This window comes from Mus caroli, chromosome 11 (assembly GCF_900094665.2).
Source record: "Mus caroli chromosome 11, CAROLI_EIJ_v1.1, whole genome shotgun sequence".
Lineage (NCBI taxonomy): Eukaryota > Metazoa > Chordata > Mammalia > Rodentia > Muridae > Mus > Mus caroli.
The window spans coordinates 58704363-58724688 of record NC_034580.1 but is presented as its reverse complement, the minus strand read 5'-3'; the positions used below and the strand labels follow the sequence as shown (position 1 = coordinate 58724688).

General features: G+C 49.1%; 1 protein-coding gene across 1 annotated transcript in view; it reads left to right on the top strand.

The window, feature by feature from the left end:
- Positions 1-1851: 1851 nt before the first annotated feature.
- The window catches only part of Hs3st3b1 (heparan sulfate-glucosamine 3-sulfotransferase 3B1), a 35073-nt gene continuing 16598 nt past the window's right edge, over positions 1852-20326 (top strand). The window contains exon 1 of the mRNA XM_021177328.2: positions 1852-2839. Within this exon, the coding sequence (XP_021032987.1) occupies positions 2286-2839 (554 nt within the window). The 5' untranslated portion in view covers positions 1852-2285. The remainder of the gene's footprint in view (positions 2840-20326) is intronic.

Below are 20326 nucleotides of genomic sequence, written 5' to 3'. Positions count from 1 at the left end.
ACAAAAAGCCGGACTAGTGCTCAAAGATGCATTTGTTCCTACATTGACTGATTAACTTTTTGTTAAAATGAGGGCTATTAAATCACTTCGAAGAACCCACATCTCAGCGACGGCGGTGGGGAGGGGTGTGGAAACCCTAGAAATCCTAACAGCTGCAATAAATGAGAAGAAAGAAAAGTGTCCTCCGACTAAATGATTTCCCTCTCAACCGTTTTGTAGGAAATTGTCTTGGGCTAGACACATAGGGATGTCAAAAGAGTTTAGCAAGAGCGCATAGGTCCGGTGGCGGCCGCTCTGTCACCTTTGGTCACCGCTATAGCTAAGATGCACTTTCAAATCCGAGGTGCACAACTCAAACCTACTTCTTTAGCTTGGCTCTACCGTCCGGAAGCCGGACCGTGGAGGAGCAGCAAGAGCTCTGGACACTTGGGGACATTAATTCCGGGAGGGAGACAGTATGCGCTCTGATTACCCCCACACTGTTCCCAAATAGTTGAGTAAAGGGAGAAAGGATAAGGTCGGTTCCGCTTCGCTCGCCCGTGCCCACCGGGAAGTGCAAGGCGCCTGTGGCCGCAGAGTGAGTCACCTCCTGCATCCCCGCGGCCTGCACGGGGGTCGGAAGGAATGAAAATTCTGTCCCGGAACCGCACGCAGCCTGGCGTTGGAGGCCTTTCGGTCTTGCGGAAAATGGATTCCAGGCACCGAAAGGCTCTCAAGCCGTCACTTGGGTTAACGTCCCTATCCCGACTTTCCTAACTCCGATCGCCAGCGCAGGAATTTGGCCAAGCCCGAGCTTCCCGCACCAGAGCTGACAGTTTCTAAGAAGACCACTTTCCGGGCCGCCCCCCTGGACAAAGGTGCGAAACAAGGAAGAGCCTCGGAGTGGATTTTCACCATTAAATAAGTGCTACTCACTACTCCTGAATTTGCCCCATATCGACATTCGACTTAAAAAAAAAAGTTATGGGGGAAAACGCCTAGGATTCAGTACAGTGTCATAGGTCAGAAACCCAACCGATCTTCTAAGCAGGGGCAGATGCCGGCTTAATTGTTTGTTCAAGAGAAAGAAGTTAGAACATCTATCAAATTAATGATGCCAAGGAACAGATACCCATATAAAATTCCGACATGTGACTTTAAGTTTCAACTAGTGTCTTTAAACTAAACAACCCCCCTTCTCTCTGTTCGCCTCCCAGGCCTTTTCAAGAGAGTTTGGAAAGCGTGAGATAGTGTTTACGTCCGTCCCTATTAAGCGGCAGGCGCAGGGAAATCATTCTGGACAATACTGAGAGAGCCGGGAAAGTTAGTGACTTCCGCCGAGGTTTCCCCTGCTTAAACTTCCTAAATCAGAGTCTGTTGGGGGCCCTTCCCTGAGCCCCGATTATGAAACTGGGTTTGCGGGTGGGGCTGGAAACACGTCTGGTCGGCTTTCCCTCTTCCATCCCTGTCTCTTTTCTGCAGCTCTTACACTCAGGAGCCGGATGGCGGGACACTTGGATGGGGACTGGCGTCTTTGTCACATAGGCGACTACAGCCAAGACTGGCCTCAGAAGCGAGTGTGGAAAAGCGCGCGTGTATAGGAGAGCGCCACTCAACCCGGTGGGACCTCTTTCAGCGTCGGGTCACTCCAGCATCCTCACCATCTGCTCCTGTCACCAGCCGGTGGCCTCGCCTCCCCGAATTCTGAAGCCAATAGCAACCCGAGACTGCTCTACCCCCCTTCGCGAACCCTTTCCACACCCCCACGTTCCGAGAGACGATTGGCTGTTTCGACTTGGGTGAAGCTCCGGCATTTGCATGCTGCTCGCGCTTCCTGGTAGGTAGCGCAGCCCGTCACTCGGAAGGCCGGGACCGCCCACTCCACCTCAGTGCTGGGCTCTCTTCCTGCGCAGTTCTCCGCCGCAGCCTCCGCGGGCAAGCGCCGGGGCTGCTTTCAATCTCCTGGCTGCGAGGAGGCAGCCCCGGCGAGCTGTCGTGCGCCCCGTCCAGAGGAACTGAGTGCGGGGCACAGCGTAACTGACAGCGCGTCTGCTCACAGTTCCCGCCGCCCGGACTTAGCTTTCCAACCCCGGCTTCTCGTAGGCATCATGTCAAGAGCCGTCGCCGCTGCAACCGCCGCCGCCACCCGGAGAAGAGCCGCAGCTTCGGCAGCCGCGCGCGCACGAGGGCAATAAACCGAATCACTCCGGGCTCAAAGTGGCAGGGGACCGTCGCGGTGCTCTCTGTTCCGGCGGGACTCGTGCCATGTGCTGAGCCATGCCCCTGGCCGCGCCCGCGGGCCGCGTATGGGGCAGCGCCTGAGCGGCGGCCGGTCCTGTCTCGATGTCCCGGGCCGGTTCCTGCCGCAGCCGCCGCTGCCCCCGCCGCCGGTGAGGAGGAAGCTCGCGCTGCTCTTCGCCATGCTTTGCATCTGGCTGTACATGTTCTTGTACTCGTGCGCCGGCTCCTGTACCGCAGCTCCCGGCCTGCTGCTCCTGGGCTCGGGGTCCCGCGCCACTCACGCTCAGCCAGCCCTGGTCACAGCTCCGAATGAGACATCCCCTAAGATGCTCTTCCGGGCACCTCCGGCCAACTCGCTGGCTGCAGGCAAGGATAAGACAGTAGGCGCCGGGAGCCAGGAGGAGCAGAGTCCCGAGGCGCCGGACTCCCCCAGTCCCATCTCCAGCTTCTTCAGCGGCGCTGGGAGCAAGCAGCTGCCGCAGGCCATCATCATCGGGGTGAAGAAGGGCGGCACGCGGGCGTTGCTGGAGTTCCTGCGCGTGCACCCCGACGTGCGCGCCGTGGGCGCCGAGCCCCACTTTTTCGACCGCAGCTACCACAAGGGTCTTGCCTGGTACCGGTGAGTTTCCTCTCCAGGGGCCGCTGCGCCGGCCGCGATCCCGACCGTGAGCCCCCACCGGCCGTTGCGCGTCAGGTCGGGAGGGAAGCAGGGGTACAACTTTGGTCAATTTAGGGCGGGCGGGAACCAAAGTGCGACCGCACACTGCGGGTGGACAGTTGAGAAATCATTGCTCCGGAGTAGGCTGAGACAGCCACCTACAGAAACTTTTAGCTTGACACCGTTGGCTAGTATGCTGCGCCCTAGAACCATTTAGGTGACCTCGCTACAAAGACACCCACCCGGCAGCTACTGGGAAAGCGCCGGAGGAATGGGTTACCTTTTGGCTGTGGCCGCATCCCACGCGAATAACTCGGAGTGGGTTAGGATTTTTGTCGTCTCTCTTGCAGCCAGGGACGCGGGGAGGAGTGTTGTGCGCCTCTGGGTCACAGCCTTTAACGAGCACCAACTGCTAGAGTCGCTTCTGCTGCCCAGATGGGGAGAGGGGCGCAGGCTAAGGCGCAGAGCCAAGGGCGTTTCGAGTCTGTTAACTTTTTGTTACAATTTTCCTTGTTGCTAGAACCCGAAGGGGGTCTGACTCGCTCAGCTTGCGAGCCGCTTGTGCTAGGGAGGGTAGCCGGGAGGCTGTGCGACTTTGCTGGCTGCGGCGCGCCGGGCGTGGAGCTGTGCTGGTCCCTGTCGGGCAAAAGCGCGCACTGCAGCGCGCAGCCTCTTTGAAGGCTTCTGGGCGCCCGAGGCGCTGCGGGCGCTGCCGCTTCGCCTCCCGGGTCTCGGTGCTGGGAGGGCCAGGACAAGGACGTGTACTTCTGCGGACCCGGTACATGTCCGACCTCAAAGAATATCCCTGGGCCATTGATTGAGAAATGAGGGTTGTTTCGGGGTCGTGGCTTCCGGCTGTGAGCCCAGTTCTAAAGGGACCGAGGCTCCTGGGTCACATTCACGACCTCTGCCCACTGCATCCTGGGCTGCTGGTCTGGTGTGAGTTGCTGGAGGGGTCACACCCCAGTTTCCGGAAACCCAGCCGGATCCTCAGCGCTTTAAGTCATCACCCAGCACTAGCGTCTCCCTAGATTCCCCCCCCCCCCCAGACCCAATTACTTTCAAAGAGCATCAGGATTTCCGAAAACAAGGAGAAACACGAACCGAACCCCGCTTTCTGCCTCGACCATACTTTCTAGGACACGGATGGCGTGGCAAATAAAAGGGCCTGACCCTGAGGATTAAAGCAGCTTCTTTCCCAGCCTCTCTCGCCCCCTCCCCTTTGTTCTTTACTATTATTATTATTTTAAATTGTGAAGAGTTGCCCAATTCAGGAGGTTTAAGCCAGCAGTGACGGTCTCCTTTCTCACAGTTCCCAGAACACTGCTGGCTAAGAATGGAGACTCGGGTGCAACGCTCCGGATTCTAGTCCGATGGGTCCTGGTGCTCTCATCCGGGCACAGGGAATAACGTGGATTCTGGCTGGGCCTGGAAGGGCGAAACCTTGGGTGCAGCCAAGAGCAGTTTACCACGGGGGCCTTCGCTATCTGTAGGCTGTTGCCATCGATGTGTTGTTGATGCCATTACCTCTTTGCCACCACTCGTCCCTTACACAACGGGCTCCTGGGATAAGGTTCCGAGGATCCGGTGGCAGGCTAATCTTTAGAATAATTTCTGGCGGAGCCGAACCTGAGGCAGCTTGGGTGTTTTTTTTTTTTTTTTTGATCAGACCCACTCCGGGATGGGTTGGTAGCAAGTGGCGGGCGAGTCGCTGAGCTCTTGAAGGTTTTAGAGGCACCTGGGGCAGGTGGTGGAAATCCCCACTGGAAGATTCACGCAGAGGCGGAGGCAGAGGTGGCTGCCTCCACCTGCCACCGCCCTTGGGGCTCTGGAGGCCCTCGCTTCTCTTGGGCGGCGACGGAGAGCACAACCGAAGAGCGTGGCGGGGACCGGCGACCCGAAACCGCGCCGCCAGCAGCCTTGCGGGCCACCCGGGCTCCAACAGGCCGCGGGGGGCCGGGGTCCTTTTCCTTCGGAAGCCATCGGGAGGCACGGGCCTCGCAGCGGAGACCTGGTGCTCTAGCTGCAGTAGCAGTAGCGCAAGTGTCCTGTCTGAGCGGCCTTCCCTGGCTGTACCACCAGCGACCAGTATGCCAGCAGAGTTACTGAATATTTTCTTAAAGAAAAAAAATTAATGCTGTTTATTTAGAACTTATAAATCATTTTAGACTGTTCGGAGAGCCTGGAGCAATGTAAGGACTTCACGATTTATTTGAAAGCAACCTTGAAACTCTAAATCCAACAGGCTCAGGAGCCGCTGACCCAGAGCGCTGCAACTATCCCTTCCCGGCTGGAGTCCACCGGGCACACAAGGCTGTGCTCCAAACCAGGCCTGTAGGGTCCCTCCTGCTCTGTCCCGATATGGGCCACCCGCTGGAGAACAGCATAAATAATGATTAACTAGAATGTTGTTGCAAGGCACAATCAGTGGTTAAAACAAGTCCTCAAAGCCGAAGTGTGAGCAAGGCGAGGCGCTTTTAAGGCCTTTGAGACAAAATGGGAGGGGGTGTGGAATGGATGGTTGAGTTCTGGGGTCAGCAGGCAATCGGTTGTAGAATGAGGGTCGTGGCTGTGTCTGAGCGAGTTGTTAATGAGTTTAATGGGTTAATACACCGACCTGCCAGGGTCCAGAACCTCGTGGATTTTCCTGGATGCCAGGGAATTTGCAGTCTTTATAGCTCCCTACCAATGCATCATCAGCCAACGCCGCGGGTGGAGGGGTGGGAGGGTGGTGCAGAATCCTGGGAGTCCAGAGCCTGCTTTGGTGGCAACTTGGAGCTGACCCTGCTGCTGCCACCACCCAAGTTTGCAAAATCGAGCTAATGCGAGCTAGTTCCAGTCTGTTTGAGGCCCAGTTTGTCCAAAGTTCTGAGCTGACTTTCCAGTTCATATCCAGGGTTCTCTGATCACTTTCCAAACTTAGTGCCCGCCCGATCATGATGTCTAAGGGGCTCATGGGGCTGTGGTGCCTGAGAGGATTGGGGTTAGGGGACCAGGAATTTACAGGCCTTGGAGCAAGCCACCAGCCGGCCTGGTATAAAGATTTAAACTGACAGAGAGACACTGATGTTTTAAAAAAGGATTTCTTCTTGATCCAGCTCAAGTTTTTGTAAATTTCCAAGAATTTGATGACCAGAGTTTAGGAGTTAAGTTTGTCATTTGCTCCACAGTAGTGGGAACTTCTTTCAGGTCCCCTTTCAATTTCTGTTGTACAAAATAAGCGGCAGAGGGGGATGGGGGTAGGGAGGGGGGCAGGGAGTGAGTGGGGGTATCGATCTCTGTGGGTGTGTGTATGTGTGTGACTCTCTGTCTCTCTCTCTCTCTCTCTGTGTGTGTGTGTGTGTGTATGTGTGTGTGTGGTTTAACAATATTGTTAATATGTACTAAACATTTGTTCCAGGCACTGTTTCAAGTGTTATGGTTAGCTGATTTAATCCTCATTACCATCCTGTGAAGTGGATACTTTGACAGGTGAGGAAACACAGGCCGAAACAGAGAGGTTAATCGACTTGCTCAAAGTCTCACAGCTAGAAAGTGACAAGAGTTCTTCCAACAGGACAGCCTTCTGTGCCAGGCTCCCTGACTTTAGTGACTAAAACGTGCTGTTAGTCATGTGTAATTCTTCAAAGTGATGTCTGCTCTAATAGTGTTTGAAGGTTTCCTGCCTACCTCCGGTGGCCCCCCGTGCTGAGCGCCCACTTTGTCATTTATCTTAAAACCTTTGTAATGTGGGGACAATTGACTGGGAATCATCTTGCATTGGTTTCTAACTAGATGAGGATAATCATACCACTCTGGCACTTTTATTTCTCTGCACAGGACAGCTAGAATCAAAGGAGTCATTAAAATGACAAAAATAGCCCTCAAGTATAGTGGCTGAAAAAACAGCCAGTGTCTCCTGGAGGAAGCGGTTTATTCAGTGCCATTTGCCCTTTTCAGGCTGGGAGGCCCAGGTTAAGTGACATCTTCCTAAGCTCTTTGGAATTAATTTGTTCATTTAAAACGATAGAATGATCCCAAGTCAAGAAGGACACAGTGATTACTTTGTGCTCATTAATCAGAAGGCAGATGTAGCTAGAACTCGAAGTTTTCCTAGAGATACTAAAATCCAGTAATAAATGTCTCCCAGTGACAGCCGAAAACAGTAATTTCCTCTATATTTTTAGCTGATCTCCTGCCTCCACAAGCCTCGTTGGTTTCTAAAAACTTGGTGGCCAGTCCTGACTTCCCTGGAGGCTCTGATCTCACTGGGGATAATCTGTTCTTAAATAATTGTTCTTATGGTTCTGGTGTTTAACACAAGTCCACGGCTCACTTCCAGGCTGCTGGGAGAAGGTCAGCCATCCACATTGAGATGCAACAATTTGAAACACAAACCATTATGTTAGAATGCTGTCAAGATTTACCAGCAGCACTGTGTAGCATGTGTTGAGCTCTGTTTTTAATTAGGCCCCTAAATTACACCATAAAATGGTTGATTAATCTTTTACAAGTTGGGGGGCAAATATAACATAAATTAACCTAATCATAAGTGTTTTCCCAGATGCTGAGTTAATAAAATTGTCAATATTTAATAGTGGCCTATTAGTTTTAGATAAATAAAATGCCAAAATGTATGAATTAAATTGCATTTATTATCTTCCAAGTGGTAGGTTATTATCCAGCAGGTCTGTCTCTGAAAATGAGTTTGGAGTCCTTATCTTAGGAGACATTCTTAAAAGATAGGCTGCTACAGTAAATAGAAATTAAATGCTGGCTACAGTAGATTTTGTTTTTTAAAAAGGAATCTGCTTATTAAAAAAGCAGTAGTTTAATGTCCACTAATAATGACAAGATGTATTCTCCCAGTCTGCAGTCTCCCATTTGCCTCTGCAAAGCGATCTTACACATCTCTTGTTTCTTTGATTTTTTTTTTTATGTTTTGATAATTAGTCAGCACTCACAAATTCTTGTTCTAAATAGGCATGCTTCCGTTTGAGCCCTTCAGTTTAAAACAGATTTAACACAAGGTTTTCTTTTTTTTTTTTTCTACAAAATGACTATCCAAATCACTAAAACTATTTACAATAAGTTCACTCGGAATAAAAAATAAACAAACAAATAAATAAAGCAAAACAAACACCACTGGCAGCTCTGAGGTTAGAGGCGCTGTGTTTACCAAGCCTCAGAACTGAAGCCCAGGACCAAGACAGCTTACCCACTGCTCTGGGCCGTTTGGAATGTTCTGTGTTCTCACTCTATGAACATGGAAGTTAAACTGATGGACAGAAGCACAAAATGCCTACCCTACAGGCGCAGCACAACAGCTTCTATTGCTATAAAGAGAGCTTCATCAGAACTTCACCCCTCACGTCAACAAGACTATTTCAGAGAGTAAGAGAAACTTAAGGGCAGGGCGGGGCTGGTGGGAGAGGCTCTACTCCCCCAAGTACATGGCATAGTGTCAAGGGTAATGAGAGCCTATCCTGCCTTCCTCAAGAGACAAGAAAGAAGAGATGGGGTACCAGTGTCATTGAAGACCAGAAAAGTTTTTTTATACTTAAATCCTTACCTTGTTAGGACTGTCTTATTCCCTGTTCTCAAGACTATCCAAACTCAAATAAAAATGGCTGCTTCTGCATGCCAGACTAGTTCTTCTTGTCCAGAGATAGGGGAGGTTAGCTGTGAGAAGCAACAATTATTCTTAGTAACTTGATAGTAAATTCCATTATAGCCAAGAGGCTAAGTGTTACAACATCCCTGCGGTTCAAGAACCCCACAGCAAAGTTTTGTGCTGCGGAGGAGTGGCTTTCTCTATTTAAAATTCTTTTATATCTGCACCTCACACACTCGGCGGTCGTTTGACAAATATTTAGAAAATAGTTTGTTACTGACTCACTCAAAAACTTGCTTTCCTGTGACGTGTAAGAAGCATGGCTAAATGAAGCTGTACTGCTCCATCTTTGCCCCCACAACAATATGATGTTCTGTAGAACAGCAGGGAGAATCCAGTTAACAATAGTATATTATAGAACAGAATAGGAGAACGTCTATGTACCCACCACGAAGGGATGATAAAAGGTTAAGGTGATGGATATGCTAATGACCCCAAGACTATACAGGAATTAAGACATCACATTCAACCACAAGACTACTACAAACAGTTTCAGTCAAAAAAAAAAATCAAACTTAAAATTGAGTGAGTCATGGAAATAGACGTGATTAATATCCAGTCGTGTAAATAGACCTTTGTAAAGAGGAGTTCGCCTTTCTCAATATTTAAAAGGGCATGCAGTGTGTTAGAATGAGATATTTTCCTTGTAAGCCTGGCAGATTCGTGAGCCTTGAGCGCCCCTGTTTATGGCAGGCCTCTGGCACTTCAGCTCAGACTACTTTGAATTGTCTTGGAGGAGAGGCCGTGACCATTCCATGTGTGTATGTCCGCGAGTTGGTGGGGCGCAGGATACAGAATTTCTGGGTTCCAGGATTTGCCACAAACCACCCTGCAACCTTATATTAAACCAGAAAAAAGATTTTTTTAAAAGGAGTTTCTGGGCATTGAGATTAGGAGTAGCCAGTGAAAAGTGAAAAAAATACCGGGAGAAGCCGAAAGAAGCCGCTTGCCACGCCCTCTCCTGATATAAGGGAGGAGTCTCCCCCTCTCTAGGCCTGGTGACATTAGTGTGCAATAGGGCCCACGCCTGCTGGCCGCTGCCACGCGTGCGCTTCTGGCGGGTCCTCACCTGTGGGGTTGCGCTGCCTCGGCCCGCGCTGATTGGTCGTAGGGACTGCCCGGAGACCAATGGCAACGGACCTGTACGAAGCTCCGCCCCCGGGCTTTCTCAGAGCGATTCTGTCTGTGCTGTCTGCCCAATTCTAGCCTCTTTTTAGCCTTGCTTCTCTGTATTAGACTCGGCTTTAGAGGCTCCTGCTCTGCGGGGTCAGCCTTCAAGACACCAGCCTGCAAGCATTCAGTGGAAACTAACTTCATTTTGACCTGGGGAGAGGGGAGGAGTTGTTTCCTTATGGTGGTGCTGGGGGAAAAAAAAAAACAAAAAACAAAAAAACCCAAGATTTATTCCGTTCTTCCTGCACAAAAGTGCACTCTGTCAGGAAAGCTGACATAATTAGAGACGCCCATCTCCTCCAGACCCCTCCCAGAGCCTTCTGGAAACTGGTCCTCATTCAGTCCAGCCCTTACTCTTGGCTGGCTGTTTGGCTGGTCCCTGGAGTCCTCCCATATGATTGTTCCAGAGGCTCCAGGCATTTAGCATATGCCAGCTCCACCAGTTAACACAGATACACAAAGAAGAAACATCCTGTTTCCACCCACGAGCTTCTCAGAAGCCCCAAATGGGTGGGTATGTGTGTGCTGGAGGGGGCACAACAAAGCTTACTTCTGAGGCCAAGTCCAGTTAAGTCACCCAGGCTGACCTATACCTTGGGGGTCCTTCTGGCAGCTGAGTAACTTGGATTAGAGGCGTGTGTCACCAGGTTCAATGAATAATGCACTCTCATAAATTGTATTTAAGCCCCTCCCACAACTGATCAGACAAGGGCATATTTATTGAGCACTTGTGGTAAAAAAAGATAAGACTTCATTTTCTGGAGCACTTTGTTCATTTTCTGGAACAAATGTGATGCACAGAGCACGGACCTTCATTTCTACATAGCATTCTCCCAAGACCCTCTCTTCAGCAAGGGATGATTTCATATGGTGGATGAGTTTGGGCATACAGGTCTTTCAGGCCCTGGTTCGAATCACAGCGCTGGAATAAGGGCCTCTGCCACCAACCCGGCTTTTTATAGGAGTTTGGCAGCCTGTAAACATGCCACCAGTGTTGATGTGGACTGCAAACAGAGTCCAGATATGGTGCTACTATGGCAAAGAGTCCCTCCCACTGGGTAGCCCCTCTCAGCTGTACTGGGCATGGAAGACAGTGTTGTCCATCTCTGCCCCTATCCCTTGTCATCCTATAAAGAGCCTGTTTCCTTCATTTGTAACTTGGCATAGGACAGAGCAATATGCCCTGTTCCATATCAAGAATATGCTTTCATGGTGCAATTTCCACAGCCCCATTCCTCACAGACATTCTGAAAGAGGTTGTTCCTCACAGACAGACATTCTAAATGAGGTTGTTCCTCACAATCAGACATTCTGAAAGAGGTTGTTCTTCACAAACAGACATTCTGAAAGAGTTATTCCTCACAGACAGACATTCTGAATGAGGTTGTTCCTCACAGACAGACATTCTGAATGAGGTTGTTCCTCACAGACAGACATTCTGAAATAGTTGTTCCTCACAGACAGACATTCTGAAAGAGGTTGTTCCTCACAGACAGACATTCTGAATGAGGTTTTTCCTCACAGACATTCTGAAAGAGGTTGTTCCTCACAGACAGACATTCTGAAAGAGGTTGTTCCTCAGAGACAGACATTCTGAATGAGATTTGCCATCTATTTTTATCCACTTCACTTCATTTGCATTTTGAACCTTTGTAGCCATCCTGGGACAGGTTAGCTTAGCCTTACCTGAGTCAGTTTCAGTGAGAAATTTTTGTTTTTATTTATTTATTTTTTTTAACTTCTCTAATAGAATTCTCCCACCTGTTGTTGGTAAGTCTTAAGGTCGGTCCTTTGCTACAGACACTTTTGTACCTGAGAAAGTCACCTGTCTCTAATGCCAGTATCCTTTCATACAGCTGAGGCTGGGCCCAACAGTGTGGCTGAACCAATGATACACTCTGTGTGTGTGAGTGTGTGTAGCCTCATATCTCCCACCCTGTCACACAGAGCTGCCACACATAGAGTGTTGTGAGCCTGTGGTGTTTTACAGAGCACACTGGCCCATTCTCTGTTCAGTGAGCTCTCTGGCTTAAGTTATTAGAATCGTGAGTGTCTAATTGTGTGTGTGTGTGAAAGATCATATATGTGACACATATAAATATATGTTTAATTTATTTAACCTAGCATTTGCTCTTGAGCCAGAATCCTGCATCTTGTTTTCATTCATATCACCCACATCATCTTGTGAAGTGATGGTTTGGATGCCGATTTGGAGTGTGTTGGTGGAGCAAACCTCTGAGCATTTGACCTCCTGATCTCTTGAGCTTATTTGACCTCCTGATCTTTGTTCTCTGTCTCTGCTTTTGCCTCCCCTTCCCTCCATCTTTACTCTAGGAACCTGGATTTGGTTGAATCAAATCCCATATATAAATCTATCTCCTGGGGTGTCTGCTCAGACCTAATAGGGCTGCATCCTCCAAGATGTTTGCTATGAAATGAACAATAAAGAAGGAGAAGCAATCGACTGTAAATCAAAGGCAGGATTAGGAAGTGGAAAAGGATGAGGAGTGGGAAGCAGTCTTGCTAGTGAGTGTTTCAAGTCGGGTCTTGCCACCAGCTTCTTCAGCAGGCCTCCCCTGCCTGTTGTTCCCCTGAGCAGGCTAATTGCAGGTTCGGCTTCCACGGAGCAGCTTAGGTCTGCTTTCAAAGGCGAATCTTGTGAGTCCTGGTGGTTTTTGCAGAGCAGGATATTTGCCTGTATTGGAAAAGATGGAGCTAGTCTCTGACCTGCTCAGCTCTGTACTCCTGCGGTCTGTGTGTGTTTTGTCCTGACCCCAAGATCATTGTTGTTCCTGGATGCAGCACTGAAGTCTTCACTAAATAATGTGAACAACTGGTAGAAACATCAGCAGCCTGGGGCTGGAAACAAAGCCAGTAACTTTAAAAGGAGGAGGGGGAGGAAAAGGGGGAAGAGGAGGAAGAAGAGGAGGAGGAGGAGGAAGAAGAGGAGAGCACATGTTCTGTCTTTGTGTTTGCAGCCACAGAGATACTGAAAGGCACCCTGAGACCCACAGCACCAGAAACAGAGGAGCCCTCTGGATTAGGTGTCATTAGGACAGGAGGCAGGTGGGACCTTTTAGCTGAAGAACTTGGGGTTGATTACTGCTGATGTACACTTAGGTTTCAGGGGTGTCTGAATTTCAGCCTGCTGGGATCACCTTATCTCCTGGCTCACTGTCTCGGGTAGGCTCCTCCCACTTAGTGACAGTCTCGAACCTGCCAGAATGCCCACCCCACAGCTCAGAGGCAGGCATTTGGCAGAGCCAGTCCAAAGGGCAGAGAGTGAGCAGCCTGGCACAGTGGGATCCTGTTGGCTGGTCCTTGGCTAGCTTTGCATGCTTATCTCGTTTCTCGCCCTCTAAAGTTCCATGTCTGTTTGGGGGACATTTGATGCCCCTCTTCTATTTCCTTGGGACCTGGGAGGAAGTCGGGCAGTGAGTTACAGGGTAGACTTACTGTCAGTCATGCAGCTGGAAACCCCAAAACAGGCTCCTGAGGATTTTGTGTTCTGAATAAAGAACAGGGAGTGCCTGGGCAGCCTACTATATATCTCCTTATGTAAGGAGATGAGGGAGGCCTTAGATGAGCACAGGTGACAGACACCAGTTATGAAGAGGATAGAAAGCTAATTGTTTTTCTTCTTCTAACTCTGTGGAGGGGGTTTTAGTGTGGAGTGGTGGGTAAGTGCATAAGATATATTTGACACTGAAAGTGTGAAGTTTTTTTGTTTGTTTTGATTTTTTTAAAAGATTTATTTATTTTACACACACACACACACACACACACACACACACACACACACGAGTACACTGTCTCTGTCTTCAGACACACCAGAAGAGGGCATCGGACCTCATTACAGATGGTTGTGAGCCGCCATGTGGTTGCTGGGAGTTGAACTCAGGACCTCGGGAAGAGCGGCCAGTGCTCTTAACCGCTGAGTCATCTCTCCAGCCCTGAAAGAGTAAAGTTTAACGTGGAACTTCACAACATTCTGCTGTGGATGCTGTTCTAACCGAATATATGTTCATTAGGTTTTATAGACTTTGGGTCTGGTTAGCTATAGTGTGTGATTTGTTTATTTATTCTCAAGTTTTTCTTAATAATAAGTTTACGCAAAAAAAAAAAAACACCCAAAAATTTGTTCTACTTGATGCCCACGTGTCAATTGTGCTTTGACTTGGACTTAATTGGGATTTTGCCCCGGTTCTAAAACCCCTCTGCTTCTCCTTCCCCATAGAATAACTTCTAGAGATCTTTCTGTCTGAGGACTGTCATGGGGACCAGCGATGGAACCAGGTAGCAGGAAGAAGGCATGAGGGGGTCTTCAGAAAGCATTTGTTTTGTTATTTGGATGCTTCCTGCTTTGGGTTTTGCTCTTTGGAGTTGCTCTTGTGTTTGGATGGGAGATGCTCTCCACCTGCACACAGCTTTAAATGGTTGTTCACAGCTGGTGCTGCCTGGAAGGTCCTGAACCTTCTTCAGCAGGCTGCCCTTCCTGTTCACACTGTACTTCCTGTGACTGCTCTGGGACCCAGGCAACTTCCTGTTTCCGCCACCATATCTTTCTTGCCGTGATAGATTGTATCTCTCTGAAACTACAACCCACAGAAGTACTTTCTCCCTTCAGTTTGTTCGGGGTAGTTTTTTTTATCACAGTCACAGAACTAAGACAGATGCAGTTTGATATACTCTGCAGTGTATCGGGCACTTGCTTTTTGTTTGTCCTGACTAGCATGCTTTTGCCAATAGTTGAGGTGAGGGTTCCCGCCTATACACTCCTATCATGATGATGCTGTCTGCCTTTCCCTCAGTAGAACTCTGTGCCTTGTTAAGTCCTTCCACTCTCAGGGTGCTTCTTATCAGGTGTTTGGTCACAATGATGAACGACTAATGAGCGCTATCCTGTGCTTCCATGCCCGTGCCCCAAGTATTTCATCCCAGAAGCCAAAATTACAATTCTGTTGAACAGTTTTCAGCAAGGACTGCGAGCAGAGAAGATGGCGCCTAGAATCAAAGGCCATTGCTAGAGCGCCTTCATGATGAGGGAGAGGGTGTACATCCTCAAAGTGGCTGCTGGTTGTTGGGGTAGAGTCTGTCATTAAAGGAAAGCCCTGTAATTAGAAATTCTACTTCCAAGAGAGACCTGCAGCTGAAGCAGCTGCAGACTCTCCACACAGCATTCCTGGATGCTGAAGAGGGGGATGCTGGAGCCAGGGTACCCATTCGGCAGTCAATGGGTGGACCTGTAGGTAGCCATCTGTCTGAGGATGTGGTCAACCCCCTCCCCGTTCCAGGGGCCAGGGATGAGGGCTATATGGCTGATTCTATCCTCATTGGCTCCTTATTTCCAACAACCCCACCCTTTTGGTTCCTTCTTCCTTTCTGATCTCAACACTCCTTCATTTTCATCCCCCTCATTGTCAAACTTCTTCCTGAGCATTGAACCCGGGTCCTTGTACATGCTAGCCAAGTATACTGTAGGCATGAGCCATCAACTTCAGGCCTCAGTTGCCAAACGTCATTAAGATGTCAACTCTAGGAAAGACTGTGTAGTGCACACCTAAACTCCCAGCACTTGGTAGGCAAGCAGGAGGATCTCGGCTTGAGGCTACTTAGTACAAACTCCATCTCAAAACACAGCAGCAACAACAAAAAACCCTCTTCAGTCTTTTGCACACTGTAAACTGTGTTGCTGTGCCCTTTTATCTGACCACCAAAGGAGAGGCTGGGCCAGGGGACAAGAAATTATAGAGACCTAGCCAGTGGCTGGGGTCTGTCCCCCCCCAATCACTGACTCAACAGACAAATCCACTGTCTGGTTTATAGCTAGGCTAATTCAATTTTCAGCTCAGAGGCCACCCCCTTGCCCATTTGGTGGTAATCTCAGATGGTTAATGAGCTAGAAGGAGAGCCAGCCTATGGGATGGCCTCTCACTCCTTGCCTCAGTGACTTAGCAGGCCTGATTTATTAGCCGTTTGTTCCTGGTGTGAGTGGGCCCAGGCAGTCTGACACAGCTTCCTGACTCTCCCCTCTTCTAAAGACCCACCGAGCTCTGGCTTCTGGCCTTAGCTTTTGGACCTCTTTCTTCCTTTCACAGCTGGGGTTGAGTGGAAGGGAGGAGAGCCTAGGACACAGAGAGCCTCAGGCCAGCTCCTCTGCCCAGCCAGCCTGCCTGGCCTGTGAAACTCCTCCAGCTCTTTATTTCGGAAGCATTTGTCCCCAGCCAAGCCAGCATTGAGCAATTCTGGCCTGAAATTCGGTCTCAACATTTGGGCAAGTGCTTTCCTTCTGTAGGACTGTGATACACTTGAGAAAAGACTGAATGCCTGCTCTGTAAAGCGGGCTCGGCGGAGCTGGGGAAGGCAAAGAAGTGGGCTTTTAGCTTTGTGACGACTGGCTTTAGGGAAGGTTTCACTTCTGCTTCCTAAATTAATCTGCTTTCCTCACACACAATGGTCCGTTATGCCATCACACCCTCTGTGTCAACCAACATCTGAGTACACTTATCACCTGGATGGTATCTGGGACCCTCTGAGGCCACGTGGGACTCCAGTTACATAGGTAGCTTGTTAATAACCAACCCCTGTTGTATGTCCATACCACTTCATATATGGTGTCTCACGGATACGAACATATAGTTCCATATAATAAAGATGTGGTTCGTATCATTGCAAACAACATTAATTTGAAACCGGACCTTTTCAGGTTTGACTGGCAGGCAGGGAGGACAGAGACCGAACTCTTTCCAAAGGAGGTTGGCGTTAATGGATGGGTCAGAGAGCAATGGTGATGATATTTGCACATGTTGATCCCATAGGTTGGCTTCCCTTCTAGCTCCTTAACCATCTGAGATTACCACCACGTGGGGGTGGGCGGTGGGGACCATAGCCTCGGGATGGACATGACCCTAGAAATTCAGCTGTCTAGAGTCTGCATTCCTGCTTCCCTGTTGCCCTGTATAAAGCTTGGGATCCAGAGGCTTCTCCTCCCTAAGCTACTTTGCCCCCTCCTTTAGATGTAAAGCACCAGAGGGTCCCCTTGTGTCCCCATCCTTTGCTTGCTCCATCTGCAGGGCTCCATGGTAACATGGCTGATGTAGGGCAAGGCTGCCTCTTCCTTACCAGAGGCAAGTTGCTGTGGTTCTGTAGCGGGGACTTTGAGCATCGTGCAGGTCGGTGTCTTGGAGGTTTGGCTGAACTGCTTAGACCCCACCCTTTCAAAGCTTAATGAAAGACAATGAAGGGCCTCAACCTCACAGCCAATATCAGAGAATGAGCTGAACCCATGGACCCTATGGGATGGGATCAGAAAACCCAGACAATACCATCATCTCTGTCCACTCTGGCCTGTTAGCACCTTGAGCAGGCTCGTGGCCAGTGGGTGGGCCGGCATCGGGAGCTCTTACCCTGTGTCTGTGCACTCCTGAAGCTGAGGGTCAGCTTCCATTTATTTGCTGCACAGAGGACTCTTAGCTTTCTCAGGGTCTGTAACTCCTAAACACTGAGGAACTGTCCAGGGGCACGGGATTCCGTTGCTATTGTTTGTTTCTTTGCATTTTTTGCTCCCTGCCCAGTGCCGCCCCCAACCCCACATGCTTTTGTCCAGCAAGAGTCTTGCCGTGTGGCATAGCTCAGGATTTCCTCCAACTTGCCTTGCAGGTTCCAGACGTACTTCACTATCCGTGGCTGCACGTACTTCTTGCTTACTGTAATATTTAATGAGTTTAATTTAATTTCATTTCTGTTCTTCTGACAGGATCTTCAGTGGCTGTGACTTTTCCTCTGTGATGTACGGTACCCTCAAACCATGAACAAAACCAGACCTTGCCTTCTTCTTTAACCTGCTCTTGCCAAGCGTTTTGTTACAGCAAAAATGAAGGCACAACTAAGCCAGGGCCTTGTGGAGCTAGGGCCCATGCTGGATAAGGAGGCTAGGAGCAGGGCCTCTTCATACTGTGCTTGGTCCCAGGCTGTCTGTCACTTGGGAGTCTTGGCACCTCTGAATGACAAGTTACTCTGCATTTAGCAAACCCAGGAGAGCTTTCAGTTTGATTTGTTTCCCAAACATGCTAATAGGGCTGAGGAAAAACGGGCTCTGATCCTTTCTTTAGGTAATGTTTACTTATGGGCTTAGAGTGTGTTCTCAGCCAGGGACTTGGGAGTGGATTTCCAGGGGAGAGAAGTTAGATTTGGCTTTGTCAGACTCCAGAGAACCCAGAGGCTCAGTGGCGCCTCTCTGAGGGAGGCAATCACTGGCTTACAGGGTCAATACCTAGCTCACACCAGGCGTCCCCCTACCCCACTCTCCACCCCCCACCCCTACCATGGCCAAATGTCTTAGCAGCAGCTTGATAGACTAGAATCTTAAACGGCACGGGTCTGCTGTCCATTTCTGTCTAGGCTTACTTGTGGGTTGAGACCCTGAATCTTCTTGGTTTTTGATCTTTCTTGAATGACCCCCCCAACCCCCCTAAAAAGTTCTGGGGAAGTGAGAGGGGGCTGTTCCTTAGGTGGATCAGAGCACACACGGGTGCCACATCAGTTTCCTTAGGCCTTCCTCTTAGCTTTCCTCTTGCCAGCTTTCCCCTCTTTCAAAGTCACTTTTGAGTGTGTTGACTTTCACTCCTAATGGCTCCCCACCCCTGTCTTCAGACACACAGCATTTCATTTATTTTGATATATCTTTCTGGGTAGGTCCACAAAGTGTTCTGTGTGTGTGTCTAAATACACATATAAAATATGACCTTGAAAGAAGAAAGAATCAACCACATTTGGTGCCTCTTATGTGACTGTATCTTTTCAGCATTCATGGATAACTGAGCAGCAGTTATTCAAGTTCAGAGTCCTGCTGTGGAGAACAGCTCAGGATTATCTCCAACTTGAAATCCTCCTGCCTCGGGTTTTACACACACACACGCCCACACACACCCACACCCACACCACCACCACCATGCTTGGCTGCACACCATTCTTGCTTGCTGTAATATTTAATGAGCCTCGTTTCTGTTCTTCCCAGACAGGAGCTCTAGGGCCATGATTTTCCCCCTCTATGATGGATGCCTGTCTGGGCAAAAGAAAGGATGACTGGGATGACTGTTCTGGTGTAGAGATGGGAGTCTGGCCACTGACACACACACACACACACACACACACACACACACAACTAAATCTCAAAGTTCATCCAACTTTATTGTTCTAGGATAATAAAAGGGAAAGAAGGATGAAAGAAGGAGTGAGAAAAGAGGTAGGAAAAGAGGCAGGACTGCCACTCCTTCCCAGTTGGACAGACCAAGATCACGCTAAGGGTTTTTATCTCACATTGTTAGTGAAGGCAACAGGCAAGTCTTACTGCTTTAAGGGAAAAAAGCCAAGAGAATTTGTGAGTTTCCTTCTTGTAAGGGGATGTTGACATAAATTTACAAATGGATGATGAACCTTGACATAGAGAGGCGAGAAGGAAGATCCGTGGACCTTGGACCAGAAAAGCTTGCGCTGCATCTCCACGTTCATGATCTCCAGAACTCCCAAGTCACCGAGTCTCTAATCTTGACAGTGCATAGCTTTCCAGTGGAGACATCTCTTAATGTTTTCTTATTATTCCAAACACATTTCTGGACTTCTGTATTGATTTATTTAAAAACTAGTCTTTGGCAGACCCATGGAATTGATAATTGGTTAAGACCTCAAATCTTTTTGAAGTCCTCTCCATGTGTCTCCTCCTGAGGTAGCACTTCATGGCACTCATCTCCTGCATGGTGTGACTTTTCATTCCATCTGTGGCCAAAGGCAGGTTCTACCTGCCTCTCGCTCGTTTGCTTACTCTTCATTTCTCTAGCAGTCATCTACGTTTGCCAGTGTGCAAAGAAGACACAGCCCAGCCCCTGAGGACTGGTCATAGTGGACCGATAAAGGTTATGGTGAGGCACACCTGTTTGCTGGGAAGAGAGCGGTTACTAAAGTCAGCAAGGGTTGCATTCAGATTCATTACGTTGTTCCTGGAGGTGGACGGTCTCTGGGGATTAAGGAACATCAGGATGCCTTGAAGAAACAGCTCTTAGTTAGGCTGAACAGTTGGAGAGAAAACTACCAAAGGAACTTCATCACTCACTTGGAGGAAGCATTTGAAAATCATACTTAAAGCACCATGAAAGGCTTACAAGGTCTTGAGATTTGTCACTCAAGAAGATGTCTGTCATCAAGGATGGGCAGGGTAGGTAAGGGCATCCTCATCCTGCCTCCCAATATGGACGGGAAGTAAGAAACAGTTTGTTTTCTGAGCCTGCTGGGGGTAGGGTAATGTTCTCAGGTGAACTCAGCTCCTGGATGGCTAAAGCAGGAGGAAGTTCTGAGCCAGCATGGGCTACAAAACAGGATCCTGTCATTGAGAGTGGGAGGGATGCAAAAGAGAGGGAGCAGGGGAGAGAGAGGTGGGTGAAAGGGAGAGAGGGGGGGAGGGAGAGAGGGAGGGAGGGAGAGAAAGAGAAGCTGTTCCTTTTTAGAAACAAATATGAGTTATGAACAACAGAAATTCAGGTTGCCTCAATTGGCATAGATTACCATCAAAATGGTTACATATGCTTTTATAGTCATAGAACAAACACTGTCACAGATCAATATGTTTC